This window comes from Emydura macquarii, unplaced genomic scaffold (assembly GCF_026122565.2).
Source record: "Emydura macquarii macquarii isolate MOO-44397 ecotype Brisbane River unplaced genomic scaffold, CSIRO-AGI_Emac_v2 contig_1254, whole genome shotgun sequence".
In the NCBI taxonomy this organism is placed as follows: Eukaryota; Metazoa; Chordata; order Testudines; family Chelidae; genus Emydura; species Emydura macquarii.
This window is the reverse complement of record NW_027131391.1, coordinates 8,885,268-8,909,048: the sequence shown is the minus strand read 5'-3', so window position 1 is coordinate 8,909,048 and position 23,781 is coordinate 8,885,268. Positions and strand designations below refer to the sequence as shown.

The 23,781-nt window shown below is 54.7% G+C and overlaps 1 protein-coding gene across 1 annotated transcript; it reads right to left on the bottom strand.

The window, feature by feature from the left end:
* Positions 1-3,538: 3,538 nt before the first annotated feature.
* Positions 3,539-22,682, bottom strand: PES1 (pescadillo ribosomal biogenesis factor 1). The gene is made up of 15 exons (XM_067550201.1): positions 22,304-22,682; positions 21,667-21,746; positions 15,852-16,005; positions 14,331-14,440; positions 12,446-12,617; positions 11,889-11,978; positions 10,297-10,413; positions 9,967-10,044; positions 9,494-9,583; positions 9,175-9,305; positions 7,640-7,765; positions 7,118-7,302; positions 6,748-6,884; positions 5,483-5,650; positions 3,539-4,571 (listed from the first exon to the last, which is right to left on the bottom strand). The coding sequence occupies exons 1-15, from the start codon at positions 22,325-22,327 to the stop codon at positions 4,485-4,487; spliced, it is 1,749 nt and encodes a 582-aa protein (XP_067406302.1). The 5' UTR covers positions 22,328-22,682; the 3' UTR covers positions 3,539-4,484.
* Between the last annotated feature and the right edge of the window lie 1,099 nt (positions 22,683-23,781).

The following is a 23,781-nucleotide window of genomic DNA, read 5'->3' as shown; positions in this document are numbered from 1 at the left end:
TAGATCCTCTACTTTGTGAGGCAGGAGAGCTAATAGATGATGACATCAAGACAGATGAGGTGTTTCATGCCTATTTTGCTTCATGCCTTCATTAAAAAAGGTTAATGGTGACCAGCTAATCAATACAATTAATATTAACAAGAAGGGTGAAGGAATGCAAGCCAAAAATACGGAAAGAACAGGCTAAAGAAATATTTGGATTAATAGAGCCCAAGGCCAGAATAGATGATCACAATGATCCTGTCTGACCTCCTGGATAGCACAGGTCAGAGAACTTCTCCAAAATAATTCCTAGGACAGATCTTTTAGAAAAGCCTCTGATCTTGCTTTAAAAAATTGCCTTGGTAAGTTGTTCCAGTGGTTAATTACTCTTACAAATCTCTCTCTTAGTTCTACTCTAAATTTGTCTACCTTCAGCTTCCAGCCAGCACATCTTTTACACCTTTCTCTCTAGTGAAGAGCCCATTATTAGATAAGTTAGATGTACTGAAGTCCACAGGGCCTGGTGAAATTCAGGCTAGGGTACTTAAGAAACTAATTGAAGCCATCTTGGAACCCTTAGCAATTATCTTGGAGAATTCAAGGAGGACAGCTGAGGTCCCAGAGGACTGGGGAAGGCAAATATAGTACCTATCTTTAAAAGGGGAACAAAGAAAACACAGGGAATTACAGACCAGTCAGCCTAACTTCGATACCTGAAGAGTCTGAAACAAACTATTAAACAATCAGTTTGTAGTCACCTAGAGGAGAATAAGAAATAGCAAGCATGGATTTGTCAAGAACAAATTGTGCCAAACCAACCGAACTTCCTTCTTTGACAAGATTATGGGCCGAGCGGATGGAAGCAGTAGATGTGACGTATCTTGCTGTTAGGAAGGCTTTTGACACAGACCCACATGATAGTCTCGTAAGTAAACTAGGAAAATATGGTCTAGATGAAATTACTGTAAGGTGGGCACATAACTGGTTGAATGACCTAACTCAAGAGTAGTTGTCAATGGCTCACTGTCAAACTGGTGGGACAGATGTAATGGCATCCTGCAGAGATCCAGTACTGGCACCAGTACTATTCAGTATTTTCATTAGAGACTTGGATAATGAAGTGGAGAGCGTGCTTAGAACATGTGTGAATGACACCAAGCTGGGAGGGGATGCCAGCACTTTTGAATTCTGCTCCTGTCCTCCAACCGACCGTGCCGAATTAGAGAATCGGTCTGAAATCAATAAGATGAAATTCAATAAAGACAAGTGCAAAGTCCTATACTTCGGAAGGAGAAAACAAATGCACAGCTACAATGTGATCCGCTTGCAAAAAAGGCTAATGTCATTCCGGGGGGTATTAACAGCAGTGTCATCTGTAAGATGGGGGATAATTGTCGCTCTGCTCAGCACTGGTGAGGCCTCAGCTGGAGTGGTGTCCAATTACGGGCAGCACATACTAAGAAAGATGTGGACACACCGGAGAGTCCAGAGGACAGCGACAAAAGGACAAAAGGTTTAGAAAGCCTGACCTATGAGGAAAAGTTAAAAACACTGGGCATGTTTAGTCTTGAGAAAAGAAGATCGAGGGGCGCCGGGTAACAGTCTTCAGTTACAGTAGGGGCTGTTATAAAGAGGGTGGTGCTGAAGGCAGGACAAGAAGTGATGTAAGATTTAGGTTAGGTAATAGGAAAAACTTTCTAACTATAAACATCAGGCAGTAAATCCTCAGGTGCCCTTTATCCAGACTTCCCCCATGTTGTTGCTATTACACAGAGCTCAGTGCAAGGTTTCAACAGAGCACATACACTTTTCTGCTGTAGGGCACACGTTGTCCTCTGAACTTTTCTGCGAGGATTTCTCAGCCTATTATAGCACCACAAGTCACACTCACCTGGATTCTTCAGAACCCAAGAAGGGCAGCCTCTTGAAATGCTCCTGAATCTCTTCAACAGAACAGGCCAAACAGCCTCACAGCAATGTCAGTCTCTGAGCCAACAGCCCAGACTCCTTGGTTTCTAGCCAGAGCTGGAATCCGTAGCCAATATCAGAAGTAGTACAAATACAGGCATGCAGCCTTCACAGCAGACATCTCTTGGTCCTGTGCCAATCCACACCGAGTCCACAGAGCTGTCTCCAACAACCATATTTATAACTTTTCCCCCCTAAGCTCCAACTGGCTCAGCTCCCATCTGGTGGATGTGTGGAACCTGCAAGGCTGCTTGCCCTTAATGGAAAGCACATGCCTCTGGGTTCTTTTCACTAAGTTTTTAGGGTGCTAAGTCCTATACTTAAGAAGGAAAAAACAAATGCACAACTACAAAATGGGGAATAACTGGCTCGGTGGTCATCTGTGCAACAGGTGCTTATCTGGCATTCAGAAGAGCCTGGTTGAATTCCCCACAGTGCCAGGCCCCCCGTGAGACCTTGGCCAGTCCCACAGTCTCTGTCAGCTCTCCATCTGTAAAGCAGGGACAATAGCCCTGCCCTGCCCTGCCTCGCAGGGATGTGGGGAGGATAAACATCAAATGTTATGAGACAACGACACGACTAAGATGAGTGGGGCCATATAAACATTTAAGGCTGCTGATGCCCCTCACTGCTGGGCTTCACCAGACTCTGGCTGGCACTCGCCTTAGTCCCTCACATCCAAGCTCATCCCCCTTATGCAGGGGCGGGTCTAATGTACCAGCAGTGAGATTACAGGCTGCAGCCCAGGACCAGACCCCTGCTGTTCCACACCCAGGCACTAACATTTACCCTCCAACTCAGGGTTCTGAGCCTGGCCAGAACTCGATTCACCCAGCACCACTGCCAGTGACAGCCCAAGCCCAACCCACCCCTTGCCTAGTCACCTGAGCTACAGGGAGGGAAGGGGGAAAAAGGATGAGCTCACAGCCAGGTGCTCTACAGGTGGCATTGGGCAGAGTTCGAGGGCTGCAGCAGTGGCTAGCCGGAGTGAGACACACACACAAATCAATCCCGTGTACGCGGTCCCTTGAGACAGCTCTCCTCCCGCACTGGAGCATCGCCCCGCTCTGCAGTAACCCATACAGCTAGAGCTGCCCGAGGGGGACAGCCACACCCAGGGCTCACTGAACTGGGCCTGCACGGCCCTTTCCCTTTGTGCAGAATAAGAATCAAATAAAAGGAGGTGGAGCTGGTGACTACGGGACAGAGCCCTGGGGGAGGGAGGGCAGCAACTGTCACACAAGACATAATTTGCTCTGATCACCCATTCTCACCTCCTACTCAATTGTTGTCATTAGGCCTCAAGTACCCGGCTTTCATCCACCTACCCCACTGTTGTCTATGCCTTTGGATATGTGTATGTTACCTCCTACATATGTTGCCAATATTTGCTGTATTAGTTCTACCAACTGCATCTGAGAAAGTGGACTGAAGCCCGCGAAAGCTTATGCCTGCTGAAATGAAATGTGTTAGTCTTTAAAGTGCTACAGAACTCACGTTGTTTTTGCTGTGTAAGACTAACACGGCTACCCCTCTGGAACACAAGACACAGCTACTGCGGCTCAGGAGTGGACAGACCACACGGGAGGACAGCTGTGAAAGTCCACTTTAATAAAGCACAGTAAAATCAGAAGCCATTTACAGGCCGCCACCTCTGTGGGGAGGGGAGCTTAGGGGCAGGGGTGCGGGGCAGCCTTCCCAGCTGGGAGGCCCCAGAATTGCCTGCAGGGGACTGTGCAGATCCCCAGCTTCCGAAACAAACAGCAACGGGCCAGCACCTGCCACAAGCTCCAGCCCACCCAGCCTGCTGGACAAGCCCCAGCTCACGGCCAGGGCCAGCTCAGCCCAGGCCCCGCTTTTAGCCTTAGCTCTGTCTGTACAAGAGCCCCGAGACGTTCGCCTGCTATGGGCCCAGCCTCCCCTCCCCACAACCCACTGAGTGCTGCTGACACTGACCAGGAGATTCAGCTTCTCTGGTGACCTTCTGGCTGCATCCTGTTGAGCTGCTGCAGCAACAGAGGTGGGTTTGTCTCCTGTCCACTCCCCTCATCTGCCTATGACGGGGATCATGTGGGCGAGAGAAATCAGGTGGGGGAAGCCACTGTCCCCTCTCCACCCACGAGCATAGAGCCTTTTCCCTTCCTAGTCTCCACCCTCAGTGCTCGCTGTGCACCATGGGGTGGGGGAGACACACCCACGTCCTTTAGAGAGGACATTCCCCGCTCAGGGCCTGTCCCACCCCTCAGCCCGTCGCTACCAGGGCAGGTGAAGCAGACAAGGGACCACTCCTGGAGTCTACAGGGGGGGAGAGGGGAGCCTTAGATGGGATCCAGGAGGATGGGGGAGATGCGCTGGTTTGTTTTTAAATAACAGGGATATGCTGTAATCGGGTGTCCCCCAGAGCCATCCAGAGAGCGGTGGCTTCCATTCGGTGAGGCCTGTCCTGGGGCAGGCACGAGGACAGCCTAGAAAGCAGGTCTCCTGGGCCAAGGGGCTGCTGCCGTCCTGAGGGAGGGCATAGCCCGACAGCCCCCTCACTCCCGTCGCACCTTCTTGGTTTTCTTCTTCTCTGATTTCAGGGCAGCGTCGTGAGCTTTTCTCTTCTCGGTGAGTTTGGTCGCCTGCGGGGGGAGAATCCTCCAAGATTAATCCCCCAAAACCGATGACAGTTCCTCCCCCGCCTCTTCCAGCTGGCAAGTGCCGGATTCGAAACCCCTCCAAACATCACTGCCATGGACACAGGCCCCGGGGGACACCCCAGAACGACATCAGGGACGTAACCTCACTGCCTCCCAGGACACAGCCCTGCACTGGGCTCAGACTTCCACCACCGGGAGGGCAGTGAGAGCTGGGGGGACTCGCATGCTCGGGGCGGGGGCTGTGGAGGTGTCACCAATAGCAAGAGGATCAGTTTTGCTCCCATTTACTCAGTAGCAGCAGGATCCAAGTCAAAGCCCCGAGGGCCAAATCCAGGGGCAAGGGACAGGAGGGTGTATGTGACAGACCAAGTCGGCCATGGGAGGTGTGGCACAAAGAACCCCTCCGCCCCCTCCCCCAGGAAGTGTACACCATCATTTCCATCACTGCAGAACCCAGGTCTCTGAATGCACAGTCCCCCCAAGTGGCTTCCCCTGCTGTGTACACCACAGGGCAGCCTGGTGTAGTGGACTCAGCACAGGGCTGGGCACCGGCAACTCCGTTCTCATCACCATGGAGACTCCAACCCTTCCCAGGACACTGAGCAAGTCACTGCTTGTGCCTCAGTTTCCCCATGTGTTAAGCAGGGGCGATGCCCACCTACCTCACAGAACTGGGGCACTGGCCACTGTTTCTGCATTACTCAGTATTTTCTGGCCTAGCGCTCCCCACTCTCCCAGCGCTGTCTCATCCCCATCCAGTGAGATCTTGCTGCAGCCTGGCTCGGTAAAGATAACCCACCTCCCTTCACCAGTGTGGTGGGAGCTGGCTGAGTGCTGAGGCCTATAACCCTGCTCCGCGCCCCACACTGGGCAGGGGACACCGGCCACGATACCTCTCGGACTTTGCGTTTCTTGCCGAACATGATTTTCTGGTAGAGGTACTTCTCCCTCTTCTTCATCATCATGATGGCGAGACGCTTCTCCTCACTCTGCTCCTCCTGGGCTACCCGCTGCTTGTTCTCCAGCCGCACCGTGCCTGCCGACACCTTCACTGGCAGCTTCTGGGGAGGGGAGAAGAGAGCCAGTGACCTCAGAAGCCCCCCAGCTGCATCTACCGCACTAGACCCACCCCCCAGCCCTGCAGACCCGTTCCCCAGCAGGCAGACAGACAGGCTGGCCCTACCCTGAGGGGATTTGACTACTGAGCCCGCAGCAGCCAGGGGGAGCGTGAGCTGGAAGTGCCTGCAGCGAAGGCAGAGAGCTGGCCTAGCACACCACTAAAGAGGCACCATTAATGTCATGGCAGAGAATGCCTAAGTGAAGGGTCCATTGGCACCGGGCTCCCTCCTGGATGTGCTCTGAGCTACACACACAGCAATTAACGCAGAGACAGACAGTCAGAGGGAACAGGGCACATGCCCCACACCGTCAGCTGCGGGAACTTTAGATGGGCTCCCTTAGTACGGTAGCAACAGGTTTTTGCAAATAGTTTTTTCTTTTTTTGGAAAAAGGAAGCTAAGCAGAGAAGAAAGCGTGCTGCTGTTTGGCTTGGGGGAACTTTCAAGGTTCCTCAGACAACGTGTCCACACGTCCCTAGCAACACCTGCGTATGTGATGGTGCTGTCTTGCCATCGCACCAGGGACTGGACCACTGACCTCCAGAGCCAAAAAGCAGGAGCTCGAGATAAAGCCAATGTTCCCTCAGTGGGCCTGTCACACCCCAGCCTCCCTGGGTACACAGCATCTCGCCGTCACACCTGAGAGGGCAGCAACAGTTTCTGCTGTGCATGCTCAGAATGCAGATTTCAGTGCAGCTGGCAAAGACTGGCCAGGCCAATCCAGACCCCAGCCCGTCCTGCAGTAGCCCCAAAGATGAAGGAGTGAATTGATTTATTTATTTTGAACCCCCCAAGCTCACAGTCCTTTGCCCGGCCCCTGCTCACTCATGGCTGCGGAGCCGGCACAGGGAAGAGCTTGGCCCCAAGGTGAGTGTCCTGAACAGCGGGGCAGAGGGGCTCTGAACGGAATCAGTCAGCACCCTGCACTCCAGCAAGTGCTAGCACAGAGGCAAGCTGAGGGCAGAGAAGGGGAGGCATGGCCAGTGAGTGACGGAGACATCCCCTGCAGGACACGCTGGCTCTGTAGCTAACCGCAGTACCTTTCCCTGGGATCGCTGCTCTTCCAGCTTCTTCAGCTTCCCTTCATCTTCCTTTTCAGAGCCTTCTCCTTCCGAGCCTTCGTCATCATCCTCATCATTGCTGTCATCTTCCTCCTCGTCCTCGCCGCTCTCTTCTCCTGTAGAAGGCAAGAGAGTTGAGTTACCATCCTGGACAGACTCTGTGGGGTTCTGACCCCGAATCAGAGTAGGAAGAACCATCCCGGCATGGGACGGCAGGGAGCCTGTGGCCATGTTTCCCAGGTCTGTGCTCCTAAAGGGGCTGGAGGCACGGAGGGCGAAGGAAGCCCAAGGTGGGAAAGATGACCGGACCAACTCCTGTCTGGATCCTAGGGGCTTGAGCCCTCATTACCTGGGGTCTCGCCCCTCTGCAGGGCCAGCAGCTTCAGCTTCTCAGGTGGGATGTAGTCCCCATCCTTCTCCGAAACGAAGGGGGAGAGGTGTGGGGGCAGCAGCATGCCGGGGAAATAATCAGCAACCGGGAGGCACATCTTGGCGTTGATGGAGTCAAACACCCACTGCGGCTGCAGGTAGTACCTACAAGGATGGGCTGGAGTCAGGCAGCGAGAAGGGAGAGCCAGGTTGGGGAGGGGAACAGACACCGCCCCCTTTGCAGAGTCCCTAGAAGGTGGACCGGGGCCACTTTCACACTGCAGCCCAGAAGCCTGACTTGGGTCTGGTTCAAAGTGCACTGAAACCAATGGAAAGGCACTCGGGGCAGCAGGGCAGAAACGCCGAGGGCAAAGAGCAGCACCGGACGGGGTATCGGCTGGCTCCAGAACTGGACGATCAATGGCACCTTGTGGCCGCTGGTGCAGAGGACCACATCTCATTCAGGCAAGGGAGATAGGGGAGAAGCCGGCACAGAGCTCACCTGCCAATCACCTGCTTCTCCGGGCCGGGACGGTCGACGATCTGGTGAGTAACAGTCGGGTCCGTCACATCATAGGTGGCGCCGATGCACACGGACTTGTCCCAAGACACTTCGCCCCCAAAACACCTGCCCAGTGAGACACATGCCCATGAATCAGGCTGGGCAGGGAGTGACCAGCCCCAGGTCTTCAAATCACCAGGGCCTGATGAAACACATCCTAGAACACTCAAGGAGCTGACTGAGGAAATATCTGAGCCAGTAGTGATTATCTCCAAAAAGTCATGGAAGACAGGAGAGATCCCAGAGCGCTGGAAAAAGGCAAATCTAGTGCCAATCTATCAAAAGGGAAATAAGGACACCCCAGGGAATTGCAGACCAGTCAGCTAAACATCAGCACCAGGAAAGATAATGGAGCAATTAAGCAATTAATTTGCAAACACCTAGAAGATAATAAGATTGTAAGTAACAGTCAGCACGGCTTTGTCAAGAACAAATAGTGTCAAACCAACCTGATGGTTTGCTTTGACAGAGTGACAAGTTCTGTGGCTGGGGGGCCGTGGTGGACGTGGTATATTTGGACTTTAGTAAGGTTTTTGATATGGTCTCGCACGACCTTCTCATAAACAAACCAGGGAAATACAACCTTGTAATAGCTCCATCTAGGTGGGGGCATCACTGGAGAAAGTCCAGAGAAAGGCAATGACTCAAGATCTAGAAAGCTGACCTATGCGGGAAGATTGAAAACAACTGGCTTTGTTTAGTCGTAAGAGGAGAAGGCTGAGGGGGCACGTAACAGTTTTCAAGTACATAAAAGGTTGTTAAGGAGGAGGGAGAAAAAAAAATGTTCTTAACCTCTGAGGACAGGACAAGAAGCAATGGGCTTAAATGGAAGCAAGGGAAGTTTGGGAAAAACTTCCTAACTGTCAGGGTAGTTAAGCACTAAAAAAAATTTCTGCAGCCTCCTGAGGCAATCTCCAACACTGGAGATTTAAGAGCCGGTTAGACAAATACCTGTCAGGGATGGTCTAGATAATGCTCAGTCCTGCCCCACGTGCACGGGTCAGGACTAGAGGACCTGGTGAGGCTCTTTCCAATCCTACAATTCACCAGACGAGGGGCAGGGAACACATTCCAGTGTGGGACACACGCTGACTTCCCACGAGGCTCAGACTGGAGAAGACTTTCCTCTTCCACAGCCTTGTTACAGGGACCCAAGGGGAATGGCCCTGGGCCCACAGCACCCTTCTCATAGCCACAACCAGGCTTCAAGGCTGCTCCAGGGACCGCGGAGGGCCAGGGATACTGGCTAGGCTCCCTGGAGCACCACGCCTGGGTGAACCCTGCTCTCATGGCTGGAGGGTCTCCAGGCGGCTCACTGGCTTCCTCCATCGCTAATGTCACCCTCAGTCCCCATTTACTCCTGGATTTGGCACCCGCCCAGTTCAGTCAGCCGAGGGGAGCCTGGTCTGCACCCCTCGCTCCCCCTCCCCTCCCCGGGCTCGCCCTCCGGGAGGAAGGATCCGATCTGGCCATACCGGATGATGAAGGCCATGGGCTCCCGTGGCACCTCTCTGTTCAGGAAGAACCGCAGCCCCTCAAACAGCTTCTTCTGCTTCTCCAAGGCCTCCTGCTCCTTCTTCCTCACCTCCTCCTGCTCCGTACTCTCCTGGCCAGAGCAAGATGCTGTGAGAGCCTCCTCTGCCACGATCCCCCCCTCCCCATGCATGACCCCCAGACAAGGAGAAGGACAGCAGGCAGCTCCCCCGCCCCCATGGCTGTTCCTGCCCTCCCGGCCTCCTTGGGGATGTGCGGGGGACTCGGAGCAGTGATAAATCCAACCGGCTGAGCTCTTACCCCGTCCACGGGGAACTCGTCCACTTGCACTTCGTCCTCTGGGTTCGACGCTACCACCCGAGCCAGGCTGGCACTCAGAGCCGACAGCTTCTGGAGCAGGAAAGACCAGCGCCGCATCACACACAGCTCCTCAGGCGGGGTGGAGGAGGCTGCTCGGAAGGGGGTGAAGATCCCGGGCAGGACCCAGGTACCAGGCAGGACTTCCAAGCTTTCCCATCCCACCTCCCGCAGCAGCCAACACCCATGGAAAGGAAGCCCCATAATGCACCTGGCCTGTTGCTTGGCACCGGGAAATGGCGGGAGGCTCCCCTCCCCTGGGCCAGCTGGGGGAACCCAGCTGCGTGGGAGCCCCCCAGGAGGGGCAGGGCCTGTGCTCTGGATGAGACGGTGGCGAATGTCCCATTAATCGGCTCCAGGGTGTCACGTGGCAGCAGGCTCCCAATGGGGCCCGCATGCCAGGCAAGGCCTCTCACCTCCATGTAGCTCTCCGAGTCCATGGCGTAGGCCTCCCCCTCCTCCGGCTTCAGCTCCGCCTCGGCCTGGCCTTCAATCTGCAGCGGGGAGAAGGATGAAGGTGGGGCCAGAGTCTGGTGCGATCCTGCTGCTCCTTTTCCCAGCCCCACCAGCAGGTCCCTCCCTTCCAGCAAGATGCGACCGCGCAGGAGTCCCTGCTGCCTCCACAGCGCTAAGGAGCCTGGCTCACGTGCCGGTCCCCTGGCCCTGCTGCAAGAGCCAGCTCTCCCCTGGGTCCCGGCAGCCTGGCCTGGCGATGCGAGACCCAGCTGGCAGCCCCCAGCCCTCACCTTGGGCGGGTAGTGCAGGTTGAGGGTCTGGTAGAGGCGGAAGTTGACGAAGCCCAGCAGCGTGGTGTAGAACTCGGTGAAGGTCGCCATGACCCTGTAGTCCACGTCTGTCGGGTGCTGGAAGAGATGGGGAGAGGTCAACTGGGGGCAGCGACAGAGCTTGGGGGGCAGCAGTGATAACCAGCCCCCCTCTCCCCACACACAGGAGAGGGGCCCAGGCAAGGTCCATTCTTACCCGACCGGCTTGGGGTGGGGGGAGGAGAGTTCAGCTCTCTAAAGGGGGGGCCGCAGGACACCTGGGTTCTCTTTGCAGCTCTGCCATTGACTCACTGCATGATCTTGGGCTGGGAAAGTTGCTGCCTTTCTCTGCCCCTCAGTTTCCCCATCTGAACAATGGGTAGAATGACACTTTACTCCTTCCCCCCTGACATAAAGACCTTGGAGATAGCCCCACAACGGGCGCATAAAGCAGGACCAGGCTGTCTCCCCTCCACCAGGGGACAAGGTGCTTTTCAGCCCTCTGCTGTGGGAACATTCCCAGGTGCAGCGAGCCAGAGAGAGCGCTCCATCTCCAGGCAACGGCAGAAAGAAACTCACTGACTCTGCATTATAGGCACATCCCCCTCACCCCATCTGTCTGGCACAATTCCCCACCTCCGGTTCACAGGAGCTGCCTCCATGCCCCAGGCCAGCCATTTCTCAGCTGCTCATTAAGAGATGCAAATAGCTCAGCAAGCACTGGAGGGAGGTCACGACTTGGGAAAAGATCCTCAAGGGCTGATGGGAGGGAGCCTGCTGATACCCTTCTCCCCTCCCAAAGCCCAGCTACTAGCTGCCCCAGAGCACAGACACCAGCAACCCCACCCCCGGCTGCTCTCCAAGTCCCGGCTCCAGCACGACTGAACTGGAAACAAATCTCAGCTCGCCTATGAAAATGATCACCGCAGGCTCCCCCACCTTCACTGGCAGAGCAGTCAGAGAGCAGCAGTGTGACAGGTCTTGCCTCTACAGAGCACTGCGGTCCCCAGGGCCTGCGCTGAGACAATTGGCAACTAATGAGGGACACCTGCCCCCAGGACAACGGCTGAGACACCACCCCTGAGACAACCACCAACCTGAGTTGTCTGGGAGCTGGTGAGCTAGCTAGGGAAGGCTCCTTCCACCCCACTCACAGCCACCCAGCCCCAGTTAATCTTTAATGACTTCTCTGAACTTTAATAAAGTTAATTATTTTCAGCCCAAAAGGAGAACAATGAACCAGCTGGGCTGGTACAGCCATGCACCAGGGTTGCTGACTAGCGCAGGCAGGGCAGGGACTTGGACTCAGAGGCAGGGTCAGGAACACGGTGTGTTCCCCGACTGTTCTCCCCTGAGCTCCAGACCCTGTGAGAGACTGAGTCCCACGTGGTGTGCTGCAATGCGGGCCCTTCGGGACAACGCAGCTGCAGCTGCTTCGGGGAGCCACCCTGCCCATTCCCAGGACTCCCCCAGCATTGATGGAGGGATGCTAGAGCTGGGACGGTCCCTCCATCTCAGTCCCAGGCCTTCGGGAGGTTGGGGGATGGGGAGACAGACGGAGCAAATGTACTCACATCATGGGCAAAGGCATACGGCGTGATCCAGGTGATGGGCTGCCCCAGCACCTCTGCCTGGTAGTAGATCCCTTTGATGGACAGGAACACCTGGCGGGAGAGCGAAGGGAGAGGAGCTAGAGAAAGAGGCGGGGGACACAGCCGCTCGCAGCAGAGGAGACAGCCTGGTTAGTGCACTGCATCTCCCATCTCTCACAGGCATTCAGCTCCCCTTCGCCCCCGTGCACTGGGCAGGAGTCTGACACCGGTTAACCCCTCGCTACCCGGAGAGCGAATGTTTCCAGAGCACCAGCTGACAACAGTACAGAGCTACCCTGCTGCCAAAGGCCTCTCGCCTCCCGCCTTCCCCAGCGCAAGCATTAGTGGATGACTAGGTGCTCTGGAACCGAAGACAACTCTCAGTTATGTCTCCGAGCCTAACCGTCCTCCCAGGGGCGCCTCTCGCTGGGGACATCACGGAGCAGACACCTTCAGCGCCCTGCCCAGGCCGCGGGCTCTCCCAGGCCGCAGGCTCTCCCAGGCCGGGCCAAGGTCCGGCGCCAGCGGGGGACTCTCACCTTGCCCAGGGAGCGGGAGGCGATGATGTAGTTGAGGAACTCTACAGTGAGGCGGCGGCACAGCTGGATGGTCTGCACGTGGCACTTGCCCGTGCGTGGGAAGGTGGAGAAGAGGAAGCACATGGACAGCGCGTCGTCCAGGTCCCGCAGGGCATCGATGAAGGTCGGGTACCTGCAACCGCCACAGGAGAGAAACTCAGCGTGAGCAGGCGGGAGCTCCGGACAGCAGCCTCCTCCCACACGGCCAACAAGGCAGCACCCAGCCCAGGGGCGGCCATAAACCAGGGCCTTCCACCAGTAGCTGGGTGGCCCGTGAGAGCCAAATTTGGGGCGGGGCCCGTCTCAGGCAGCTCTAGAGAGCAGGCGTCCTCACCCCCGAGCCGGAAATGGATGCCAACCAGCCAGGGGACCTGCAGAGACACAGCTCCCCCCTACTGGGGGGTCGAGGAGTCCAGACCCACTCTGACGCTGTTCGGGCATGTAGGGAATATTAAGTGAGTCCTCCCCTCCCCGCACAACTATACTTGTGGCAAAGAGGAAACACACAGTGGGAGGAACGAGATGGAAGCAGCCTGGGATGCTCACTAGTGCGAGAATAAATCCATGTTCCCTCCCAAGCTACTCGCTCACGCCTGACTTGTGCAAACACCGGTGACGCCCGGCGTCTGTTTGCATTGTGTGCAATGTACATTTCACCTAACTGCACCACAGGCATTAGCATGGGAACACTCGCTCTCCCTTGGGTCTGTTTGTGGTACCACCACACCTACTATAACCCCACAGCACCCAACTGGTCTGCATTGCTACCAGTGTGACCGTGACCTGGTTATAACCTGGTGCCTAAACGACAGCAGAGAGACCGTTTTTCAAAGGTGTTTAGGCACCAGGTGCAATTTTTAAAAGTAGGCACCTGGCTGCATCATTAGGTGCCTAACTCCCTTTGTAAATCTGACCCGTAGCGCTGTCAGAGAGAGAGAGAGAACAAGCCCCGCAGCAAAGTTCGACCAAGATAAACGGGAGGCAGCATGGTCTTAGGGCTAGGGCACTGATCTGGGAGTCATGAGACCTGGGCTCTAGTCCTGGATCTGCCATGCATCTTCCCCCCTCTGTGGTGTCCCCTCCCATCCACTGTCGTGTCTATGCAGACTGTCAGCTCTCCAGGGCAGGGACTGTCTCTTGCTGTGTGTCTGTACAGCACCTAGCACAATGGGGCCCGGACCTCAGCTGAGGCTTCCAGGCATCACTAGAACACAGATCAGCTCTACCGTCACCAGGAGGACAGGGCGGATCACCTGCATGATTCATAGGACTAGCTCTGAGCATCATCTCTGACACAAACGCACAGGGAGAGACATCTTGCTCGGTAGCACTCAGCTCCCAGAGGGCCCGAAATTTTTACTACAGCTGCGCACACTCAACACTGTTTGGCCGCAACACACAAGTCCCCCGTCTCTTCAATTCATAAGCCGCGGTTTATAAACATTGTAAAGGCAGCCATGCGACTCACAGGAACATCTTGGAACGCGGCAGTTTCTGGAGCCGCCATCGGGGGACTGGATGCTTGAAAGAGGCTGCCGGAGGTCACGCCCCAGCAGCCTCTCAGGTACAAGTCCTACAGCTGTGGGGCGTGACAGTCCCTGCTTTAGCTTCTTCCTCTGATGGATTCTCACTAATCAGAATAAGCCTGCCAAGTTCCAGCCAGGCCACTTGGTTACCTTATCTGCTATACTCCTGGGGGTCCACACACTATGTCTAAGATTTCCAAAGGGGTCTGCACCTCCATTCAAAACTTCTTAGGGGTCCGCAAATGAAAACAGGTTGAAAACCCGTGCTAGACAACAATGGGGCTGCTTCACACAGCCTTATCAGCGTCCCTCTGCCTCACCGCTCCTTGAGGATGTGGTCAAGCTTGTAGCTCGGCTTGTTATCTTTCAGCCGCTCCACGGTGTTCCACTCGCTTTTCCCATACGCTTTCCGGAGCTTCCGGACAAACACCTGCAGCAGAGACAGAGGTCAGAGGCAGGGCAAATCCCATCACAGGAAGGGTGACACAAGGGAATGCGATCATGTGATCGTTTCCTGCACCAATCACACTGCAGGCAAGCCGCAGAGCCCCAGCACATCCACATCACTGCCCGGGGCTCCCTCTTGCAGCGCAGCACACGCAGATTCACACACGCAACAGGAAACAGGCCTCGAAACCTGCTCATCTCACAGCACACCAGCACTTGTGTTACCCGCACTTCTCACAGCACTCCGGCACTTGTGTTACCCGCACTTCTCACAGCACACCAGCACTTGCGTTACCCGCACTTCTCACAGCACACCAGCACTTGTTACCCGTTACGCACTTGCGTTACAGCACACCAGCACTTGCGTTACCCACACTTCTCACAGCACACCAGCACTTGTTACCCGCACTTCTCACAGCACACCAGCACTTGTGTTACCCGCACTTCTCACAGCACACCAGCACTTGTGTTACCCGCACTTCTCACAGCACACCAGCACTTGTGTTACCCGCACTTCTCACAGCACACCAGCACTTGTGTTACCCGCACTTCTCACAGCACACCAGCACTTGTGTTACCCGCACTTCTCACAGCACACCAGCACTTGCGTTACCCACACTTCTCACAGCACTCCGGCACTTGTGTTACCCGCACTTCTCACAGCACTGCAGAACTAGTGTTACCCGCACTTCTCACAGCACTCCGGCACTTGTGTTACCCGCACTTCTCACAGCACTCCGGCAAGTCACACAGAGGCAGAGAGGACTGAGGGGGCCAGTCTAAGCTCACCCAGAAAGTCAGTAACACAGCTGGGGAAAGAACCCAGGAGTCTTGGCTCCCAGTCCACTGCTCTCTTCACTGGATCATGCTGCCCGGTTCTTCCACTCAGAGTAGTAAGCCAGGCACCTCCACCCACTGAGAGTCAAAAACATCCCTGTTCTCAGGTGCTAGTGTAAGTGCCCCACTGCTAGGGCTATACCTCTTTAGGCAGGCCTGAAACCCCCAAGCACAGGTCCAGTGGCATGTTAACAAGCACAGCTGGATCTACGGCACCTCAGACCTTCTGCACCAGCAATGACAGACTCCCAGGCAGGCTTCAGATCAGCGGCTTCCCACTCCACCCAGCCACCAGCCTAAGAGCGACACACAGCAGCTAGTGCCTGCCACCTCTCACGCAGTTTCCAAAGCCCAGCCTGCCCACCCAGAGAGCAGCCCCAAGACCCATGGCAGGTTAGGAACATGCACAACTGAAAAGGAAGTGGGCAGCAGCCCAGGCAGGGGAAGCCAGGAGCTCCAGTGCCTGTACGGAGAGTGGTGGGAGAGGACGTCTCTTTCACATGTGACAGTGCTAAGATCACTCACAGGGCTCAGGGGCCCTGGGCCTCCCAGGCTACCTTATATTCCCGGAACTTGTTGACGATGGGCTCATGAAGGAGGAATTTGATGTCTTTGAGGAGGTAGAAGGTCCGGGCGGCAGTGGAACCTTTGTTCACCTTCTTCTTGTGTTTGGGCTCATGGGGGTAGATCCCCTTCAGGATACACAGACGCCTGCAACACAGACACAGAGGGGATCAGAATTCATACAGATACGGGTGGCCCAAGGCATTGGCAACAGGATGCAGAGCCTTTCCCCTCCAAGCCACTGCAGAAGTGTATCCTGTGAAAGCTGTTTGGACGGCTTTGTTAATCAAATGTCCCAAAACTTCATTAACACAAAGTTCAAGCGGCTTGGTGGGGCCTCATGTCCCTCTGCAGTGTGGAAAATGGAAGTAAACAAGCCTCTGAAAACCAGGAAATACAGAGCTATGGTACCGCAGCTCACCCTTGCATGGGTCTACCTGCGCTTGATCTGGAAAGGGGTTTGGGGCGTGCCCTGCAGCAGACGTTGCAGGATCCAGACCAAGGCACCACACACAGCTTTGTATCATACGGAGAAGGAGCAGAGTTTGAAATAGCTACTCGAGGCCACTTCCCAAACAGTGTAGAGCAGCACTGGGCCCAGCAGCGGTTCTCACGTACCTGCTTACAGCAGGAATTGTAAAGGCTACCTAAGTCAGAAGTGCAGTCTTTCAGAAAATAGATTAAAGCCCTTTCGAAGACAGCTGTGCTATCAGCCATAGAAATGTGGATATCTACGAGCAGATTGCACAGAAGACACAGGAGATAGGGAACAATGCAGATCAGCAGCAGTGCCGAGTGAAAGCAAAGGAACTAGGGCAGGCATACCAGAAGGCGGGAGGCCAACAGTCCATCTGGTGCTGAGCTGCACACCTGCCACTTTTACAAAGCGCTCCATGCCATATTTGATGGAGACCCCACAACTCTCAGACCACCGTGGGTACCTCCATGGTGCCCGAGTCACAGGCCCCTGGCATGAACCACAAGGATGAGGAAATGGTGGAGGAAGAGGAGGAGGAGGGCATGTTTTCAGAGAACCATCCACAATGACTCCAAGATCTCTTTCTTGAGTGGCAACAGCTAATTTAGACCCCATCATTTTATGTGTTTTGGTAATGCATGGTGAGGCAGAAGCAAGTCACACAGTCCAGTCGAGCACGGGTGAGCTTGATGCAGGGGAAGGATCCTTGAGTCAGTATGTAAATTTTATTCGTTACAGTGATAACATCCTCAACTTCACAGAACGCAGTGTCTGACCGTGCATTAATTCACTCATACGAGGAGAGGTTGAGATATCTGCTTTTCATTGTCCTGTAATGTTAGGCAAGGGGAGAGCAAGGCACGTAGAGCAGTTTGTCTACGTACACAAGGGCGCCCCTTGAATCCTTCTGAGAGATCTCAATGGAACTTCCATGGAGATACTCAGCAATCCTCTCCCAAAGGTCTTCAATCTTAACTTTTGCTTTCCGCTGTGACAATGCTGTGAATGGAAACTGTGTGTGTTTGATCTGTAGCTGCTGCCATTGCGGGATTTCCCCCTCCACAACCATGGGACAACCTGAGCCAGACAAGGAGAAGAAAGAAAATGTTTCGGGATGACATGTTCAGCGAGATCCTACCAGCCAGCACTGCAATCAGAGTGTAAGCACAGGGCCTGAAGGGTGAATACTGCAGACAGCCTGGAGAAGGAAAAAGTGGAGAGGAGAAAGGCCCAGAAGTCCCAGCAGGACAAGGAGAGGGAGATGTAATAGGACATCACGAGAAGCCATGGGCCTCCCACTACAACAAGGATGTGGACAAACTGGAAAGAGTCCAGCGGAGGGCAGCCAAAATGATGAGGGGGCTGGAGCACAAGACTTATGAGGAGAGGCTGAGGAAACTGGGCTTGTTTAGTTTGCAGAAGAGAAGAGTGAGGGGGGATTTGATAACAGCCTTGAACTGCCTGAAAGGGGGTTCCAGGGAGGATGGAGCTAGGCTGTTCTCAATGGTGGCAGACTACAGAACAAGGAGCAACGGTCTCAAGTTGCAGTGGGGGAGGTCTTGGTTGGATATTAGGAAAATGTTTTTCACTAGGAGGGTGGTGAAGCCCTGGAATGGGTTACCTAGGGAGCTGGTGGAATCTCCATCTTTAGAGGTGTTTAAGGCCTGGCTTGACAAAGCTTTGACTGGGATGATTTTGACAGGGGGTTGGACTAGATGACCCTCTAGGTCCCTTCCAACCCTCATCTTCTATGATCATGAGACTTCTCCAGCAGCAAACACAGATGCTGCACTCTTGTGGTTCAATAACCCCAGGCTCGCCTCCCTTTGCAGTCCATGGAAAACTCCATTACAGCACCTCTTTACACCCCCTCAACATCGCACGTGGCATTAGGGGCTGCATCCCTACTCCTACCACTCCGCTCCAAGGGACATTAAGAACAACCAGAGCTTCGCACATACACACACGGATGTGCGCGAGCCCCGGCTGCTGTAACTAAAATGGACAGGGACATTCTTTCCCCGTGTTACGTTCTGTGCCATTAATATGTTAGGTTTTTAATGTATTTCCTTTAAATCGTACAGACCTATTTCGCAGGGGTATTGCTACTGAATAAAGTTCTATGTGGAAAATAATTCATCATCCTGATGAGTTCACTGCATGCGCTACAGAGTGCTTGGCATCTCTGAAAGCACCCACTTGTTACAGCGCACAGCGGGGCACGGCACATCACGTAATAATCATAAATGCACAGCAAGCGCCGCATTCGCCGTGTTCTATTCGTCCATGCACACCAAGCACCGCACAATTCTTAACACCCCCCAAAACCACAGGGGCGGGGAGAACACAGCACACCACAATGCACTGCACTGGCTCATTCTTCAAGGGCTCTTGCAAAGCCTCCCTGAGCTGTATAGCTCCACACTGAGCAGTTCTAATAGCCCTCATGTCTGGCTGTCCAAACGCAGCCGACAGAAGCTTCACCTCTGCCCCCCACCCCAGCAGCAACTCCCCCCCCACTTGCTTCACAGATATTAATGCAAGACACGGCAGGCAGTTATCACCACTGGGTGGTTTTCCCCCACAGATCCAATCTTGTAAGTGACCACCACCAATCTCTCTTCTATCTACCAAAAGCATATTTAGCGGTCATTCTGCACCTGCTTAGCCAGGACTGAATCTTTCCTTGGTGCTGTCAAGGAGGCCTGTGTATGGCTTCATAAGCCAGGGGAGAAGGGGCTGAGCTGGGTCACCCAGGGTCTCTATCAGCATTTTAACATCTCCAGTGGCAATCTGCCAGTCAGGAAAGAGTCCCTGCTCGTAGCTTTCTGAAGAGTCCTGTGTTCTTAAAGACATGAGCGTCATGCACCTTCCCTGACCAGCCAACACTGATGTTGGTGAAGTGTCCCCAGTGACTCACAGCGCTTGCATAACCATAGAAAAGTAGCCCTTTCTGCTGATGTACTCTGTGGCAAGGTGGGCTGGTGCCAAAACAGGGACATGCATGCCATGTATGGCTCCCACCACAGTTCACCAACTGCATTGCTATGAATCCATCCACTATGTCCTGTACATGGCTGAGAGTCAGTTAAATAGCAGGGGATGATTACTGGCCCTGCACACTTGCATGATAACGACCACCACAGTGGATTTTCCCACTCAGACATGTTTTCTGACCGACGGGTAGCAATCCTGCATTGCAGATTTCAACAGTGCTATCCCCACTTGCTTCTCCACTGTCAGTGCAGCTCTGAGTTTGGTGTCCCTGTTCTGGAGGGCGGGGGCAAGCCCAGTGCACAGTTCCAGGAATGTCGCCTTGTGCAGCTGAAAGTGCTGCAGCCCCTGCTTGTCATCCCAAGCCTGCATTACGATGCGATCCCACCAGTCAGTGCTCGGTCTCAGAAGAGGTGCTCCACCACATACAGCACTCTATGAACACCACCATCAACCTTGAATTAGTTCTTGCTATGTCTCACAGCAGTCTGTCCTCCAAGAAGTCATCATGCTTCCTGCTGCTTCAGTTCTTCTTCCGGCTTTGCAAATACCAGAGGATCACGCATTCTGTGCTTGGAGCGCTCATGCCAATAGCCCAGAGCTGTGCAGGCTCCATGATTTGATCAGAGATGGCAAACAGCAAGCAGGGATGCGCAGATTTGTGGGATTTTTTAAAAAAAAAGGTGTGAAAAGTATGGGATTTAGATAACATTATGGGATGGAGAGAGTTGCACACTGTGACATTGACTCCTTGCTCCCAGCCACCCCTGTGCAACTTGCTTCTGCCTCACAATGCATTACCAAAACATATAAAATGATGGGATCTAAATTAGCTGTTACCACTCAAGAAAGAGATCTTGGCGTCATTGTGGATAGTTCTCTGAAAACATCCACTCAATGTGCAGCATCAGTCAAAAAAGCTAACAGAATGTTGGAAATCATTAGGAAAGGGATAGATAATCAGACAGAAAATATCATATTGCCTCTTTATAAATCCATGGTACGCCCACATCTTGAATGCTAAGTGCAGATCTGGTCATCTCATCTCAAAAAAGATATATTTGAATTGGAAAAGGTATAGAAAAGGGCAACTAAAATAAGTAGGAGTATGGAAAAGCTTCCATATGAGAAGAGATTAATAAGACAGACTTTTTTTAGTTTGGAAAAGAGATGACTAAAGGGGGAGAATACAATAGAGGTCTAGAAAATCATGACTGGTGAGGAGAAAGTAAAAAAGGAAGAGTTATTAACTCTTTTTCATAACACAAAAACTAGGGGTCACCAAATGAAATTAATAGGCAGAAGGTTTAAAACGAACAAAAGGAAGTATTTCTTCACACAACTTACAACCAACCTGTGGAACTCCTTTCCAGAGGATGTTGTGAACTATAACAGGATTCAAAAAAAGTTCCTGGAGGATAAATCCATTATTGACTATTAGCCAGGATAGGCAGAGATGGCTGTTTGCCAGAGGCTGGGAATGGCTAATGGGATGGATCACTTGATAATTGTCTGGGTCTGTTCATTCCCTCTGAAGCACCTGGCATTAGCCACGGTCAGAAGACAGGACCCAGTATGGCCATTCTTATGTTCTAAAACTTCCCAAGACACTGATGGTGGCAGGTTGCAAACTGGCATACATACCCATGCTACACCACACTGTGCATCAACACAAGCACTGCTGGTGGGCATGCGCAGCGCTGACACAAGAGACAAGCACAAGAGACATGCACAAATGCTATGCTAACTGTAGCGACTTTATCCCCACAACTTGTGTTGACCAAAGTTTGTAGTGCAGCTATGGCCTTACGTATGCATTTACACTCTTCCCAATGCACTCTTCCATTTGGCTTGTACCAACCTGGAATTACAAGTTATACCCTTAATCACTTTCCAATATTGCTTCTCCACAGAGGGAGCGGGTCCCACGTACTAGCCAAGGGATTCTGAGCCACTGAGTTCAGTCTGGGGAGGGTCACAGCCAGAGTTTAAGCCCCAGGTATGCACAGAAAGAGAAGAATGGTGATTTTGTAAACAGGTCCCTAAGAACAGGCGTTCACATCTCTTAATAGAGACACTCATTAGCCATCTTAACACAGAGGCAAAGACTGAATTGGCAGTGAGGAGCAACATATATAGACATCAGCAGATAGAATCCCCTCTCAGCCTAGAAGAGGAACCCTGCAGGGCAGGACTAACACACAGTGGCAAAGGAGGTTGGACAGCTCTTGTATTGTACCTCACGTTACCAGTGAACGGAAGTCAATATCCAAAGCGGACAATTCAGTATCTTCAGCGCCACTGAACTCAGTTGGAAACCCTAACCCTTTCCTTACCTGAAATCTGGGAGGCTCAGCTGCAGTTTCTTCCGGGCCTTGTTTCTAGTGATGTAGTTAGTGGCAGATCCTCGCTCGTACTTTGGAAAAGACAAGGACAAAGATTCATTAGTAGCACAGGGGACAAAAGTTTCCTTGTACTGGGACCACCGGGCACAAGAAAACTAGTGACGGATTTGGAGACGGTGGGGTATTAAAGAGACGAATCCACACCGGATCCCCCTTCCAGAAGCAAGAGGCTCAGCTCAGAACTGGGGGGGCTTTCGGAGACAAAGGCCCCGGGACCTGCAGACAGCAATAACCCGCGGCAGCTACCCCAAGAGCCGGATTTGCCGGCAGCGCCCTGGGCCCCTGACCCAGTGGAGAGCGATCGGTGGGCACCGTGAGCGGATGCCACGAAGGCCGCTAACGCAGTGGGAGAAGGGAGGGGGAGGTGACACCCCTCCCCCCCGATAACACCCGGACGCCAGCAGGGCCCACGGGGACAGAAGGCGCGCGAACCCTGGGCGCTTGGGAGCAGCCCGAGCCCGAGCCCCCCGCGGTGACACGCGACCCACGCGCCGCTCGCTGCCGGCGCGAACCCCAGACACGGGGCTGCCCGCGCTGGGAACGAGCCTGCGGCGCTTCCCTCCGGTACCTTCTTCTTCTCCAGGCCGCCCATGGCTCCGGCTCGGCGGGGACCAGGCCTGGCGAATCCGGCCGCCGGGCGTTAGCGGCTGCTCCTCTCTGCTCTCCACGTGCCGCCCCTGCCACGCACAAGGCTCCCCCGACTCGCCGAGGACCCCTCGGGCCCGGGGCTGGCCCGCTCACTGCCGGGCCCGGCGGGGACTCCGCCACGCCGCCGGCACCGAGCCAGGCCGCCCGCCGCTCTCCCTCCCAGCGCGGAGCCCGCAGCGCCGCCGCCGCCCGTGACGGGGGGCGTCTCAGGAAGGCAGCGAGGGGCGTCCCGCGCGTGGCCCCACACAGGCACGCGGCTAGTAGACACTGGGAGCGCGGGGCCTTCGGAAACCCGGAAGGAAGGCGAGAGCGCGGGGCATGCTGGGACGGAGGGGCCGGGCTTGCGCGGAGCATGCTGGGATGTATGGGCCGGGGTTGGCTCCGCGCTGACAGCGGGCAGCGTTTAGCCCCGCCCCGCCTCTCGACCCCGGGCTTCTGCGCTGCCCGCTCCCGCCCTGCCCCAGGTCGGCCCTCAGCCCGTCCCAGCAGCGCTGCCCCAGACCGGGCCTGGCTTTCAGGCTTCTCCGCGCTGCGCTGACGCGGGCTCGTCCCCCCGCCCTGGGATGAGGCGGCTGCCGCCTTCCCCTGGCGAACCTGGGCCCGGCACGGGGCGCCCCCCTGCTCCCGCAGCGCCCCGCCGCTGGGCAGACCCGGCCCTCAGGGCCCTTGGCTGGGCCGCGCTGGCGAGGCGGCCCTGGGCTGTGCGGACGGCGGCGCTGCAGAGGCTCGTTAGCGTGGCCAGACGTGCGGGTGTTTGGTGTGGCCGTGGGGACAGCCGGACCCAGGCCACCCCCGACAGCGCTCGGGGCCCCGAGCTGAGCACGGGGCTGTCGGGCAGACGGCGGCACCAAGACCCACTGGCTGGGGTTTGAGGCTCGTGGAGAGGAGGGCAGGTGTCTAACAGGGAGGGCAGGTAGCCACTGGAGCAAGGCACCGAGGGGTTCGGTGGAGTCTCCGGCCTGGGCAGTTGTTCGGTCGAGATGGGAGGTTTTCCGTCTCAGGGGCTCTCTCGCTCAGACCCAGCTCTTGGCCTGGAGGCAGGGACGAATGCAGGGAAGTCCCATGGCCTGCGTGGTGCAGGAAGTCGGACTAGATGATCCCAATGTTCTCCTCTGGCCTGAAAACGTGTGAATCTTTCTCCTCCTTTCTACCGGTCGCATCTTGTGGAAAACCTTTGTCATTTTCTTACCTTAAAGGACTTTGTTCCTTATTGGTTCTAGCTGACCAAGCGGCTCTTCCTGCTCTTGTTAATTATTCTGTACTATTCGTATTGCAGTAATGTCTCAAAGCCCCAACTAAGACCAGGCTCCATTGTGCGAGGCAGTGTACAAACGTATATAATAAAGAGCCCTGTCTTCAAAAGCTCACAATCCAACTGGCTGAGATACACGAAGGGTG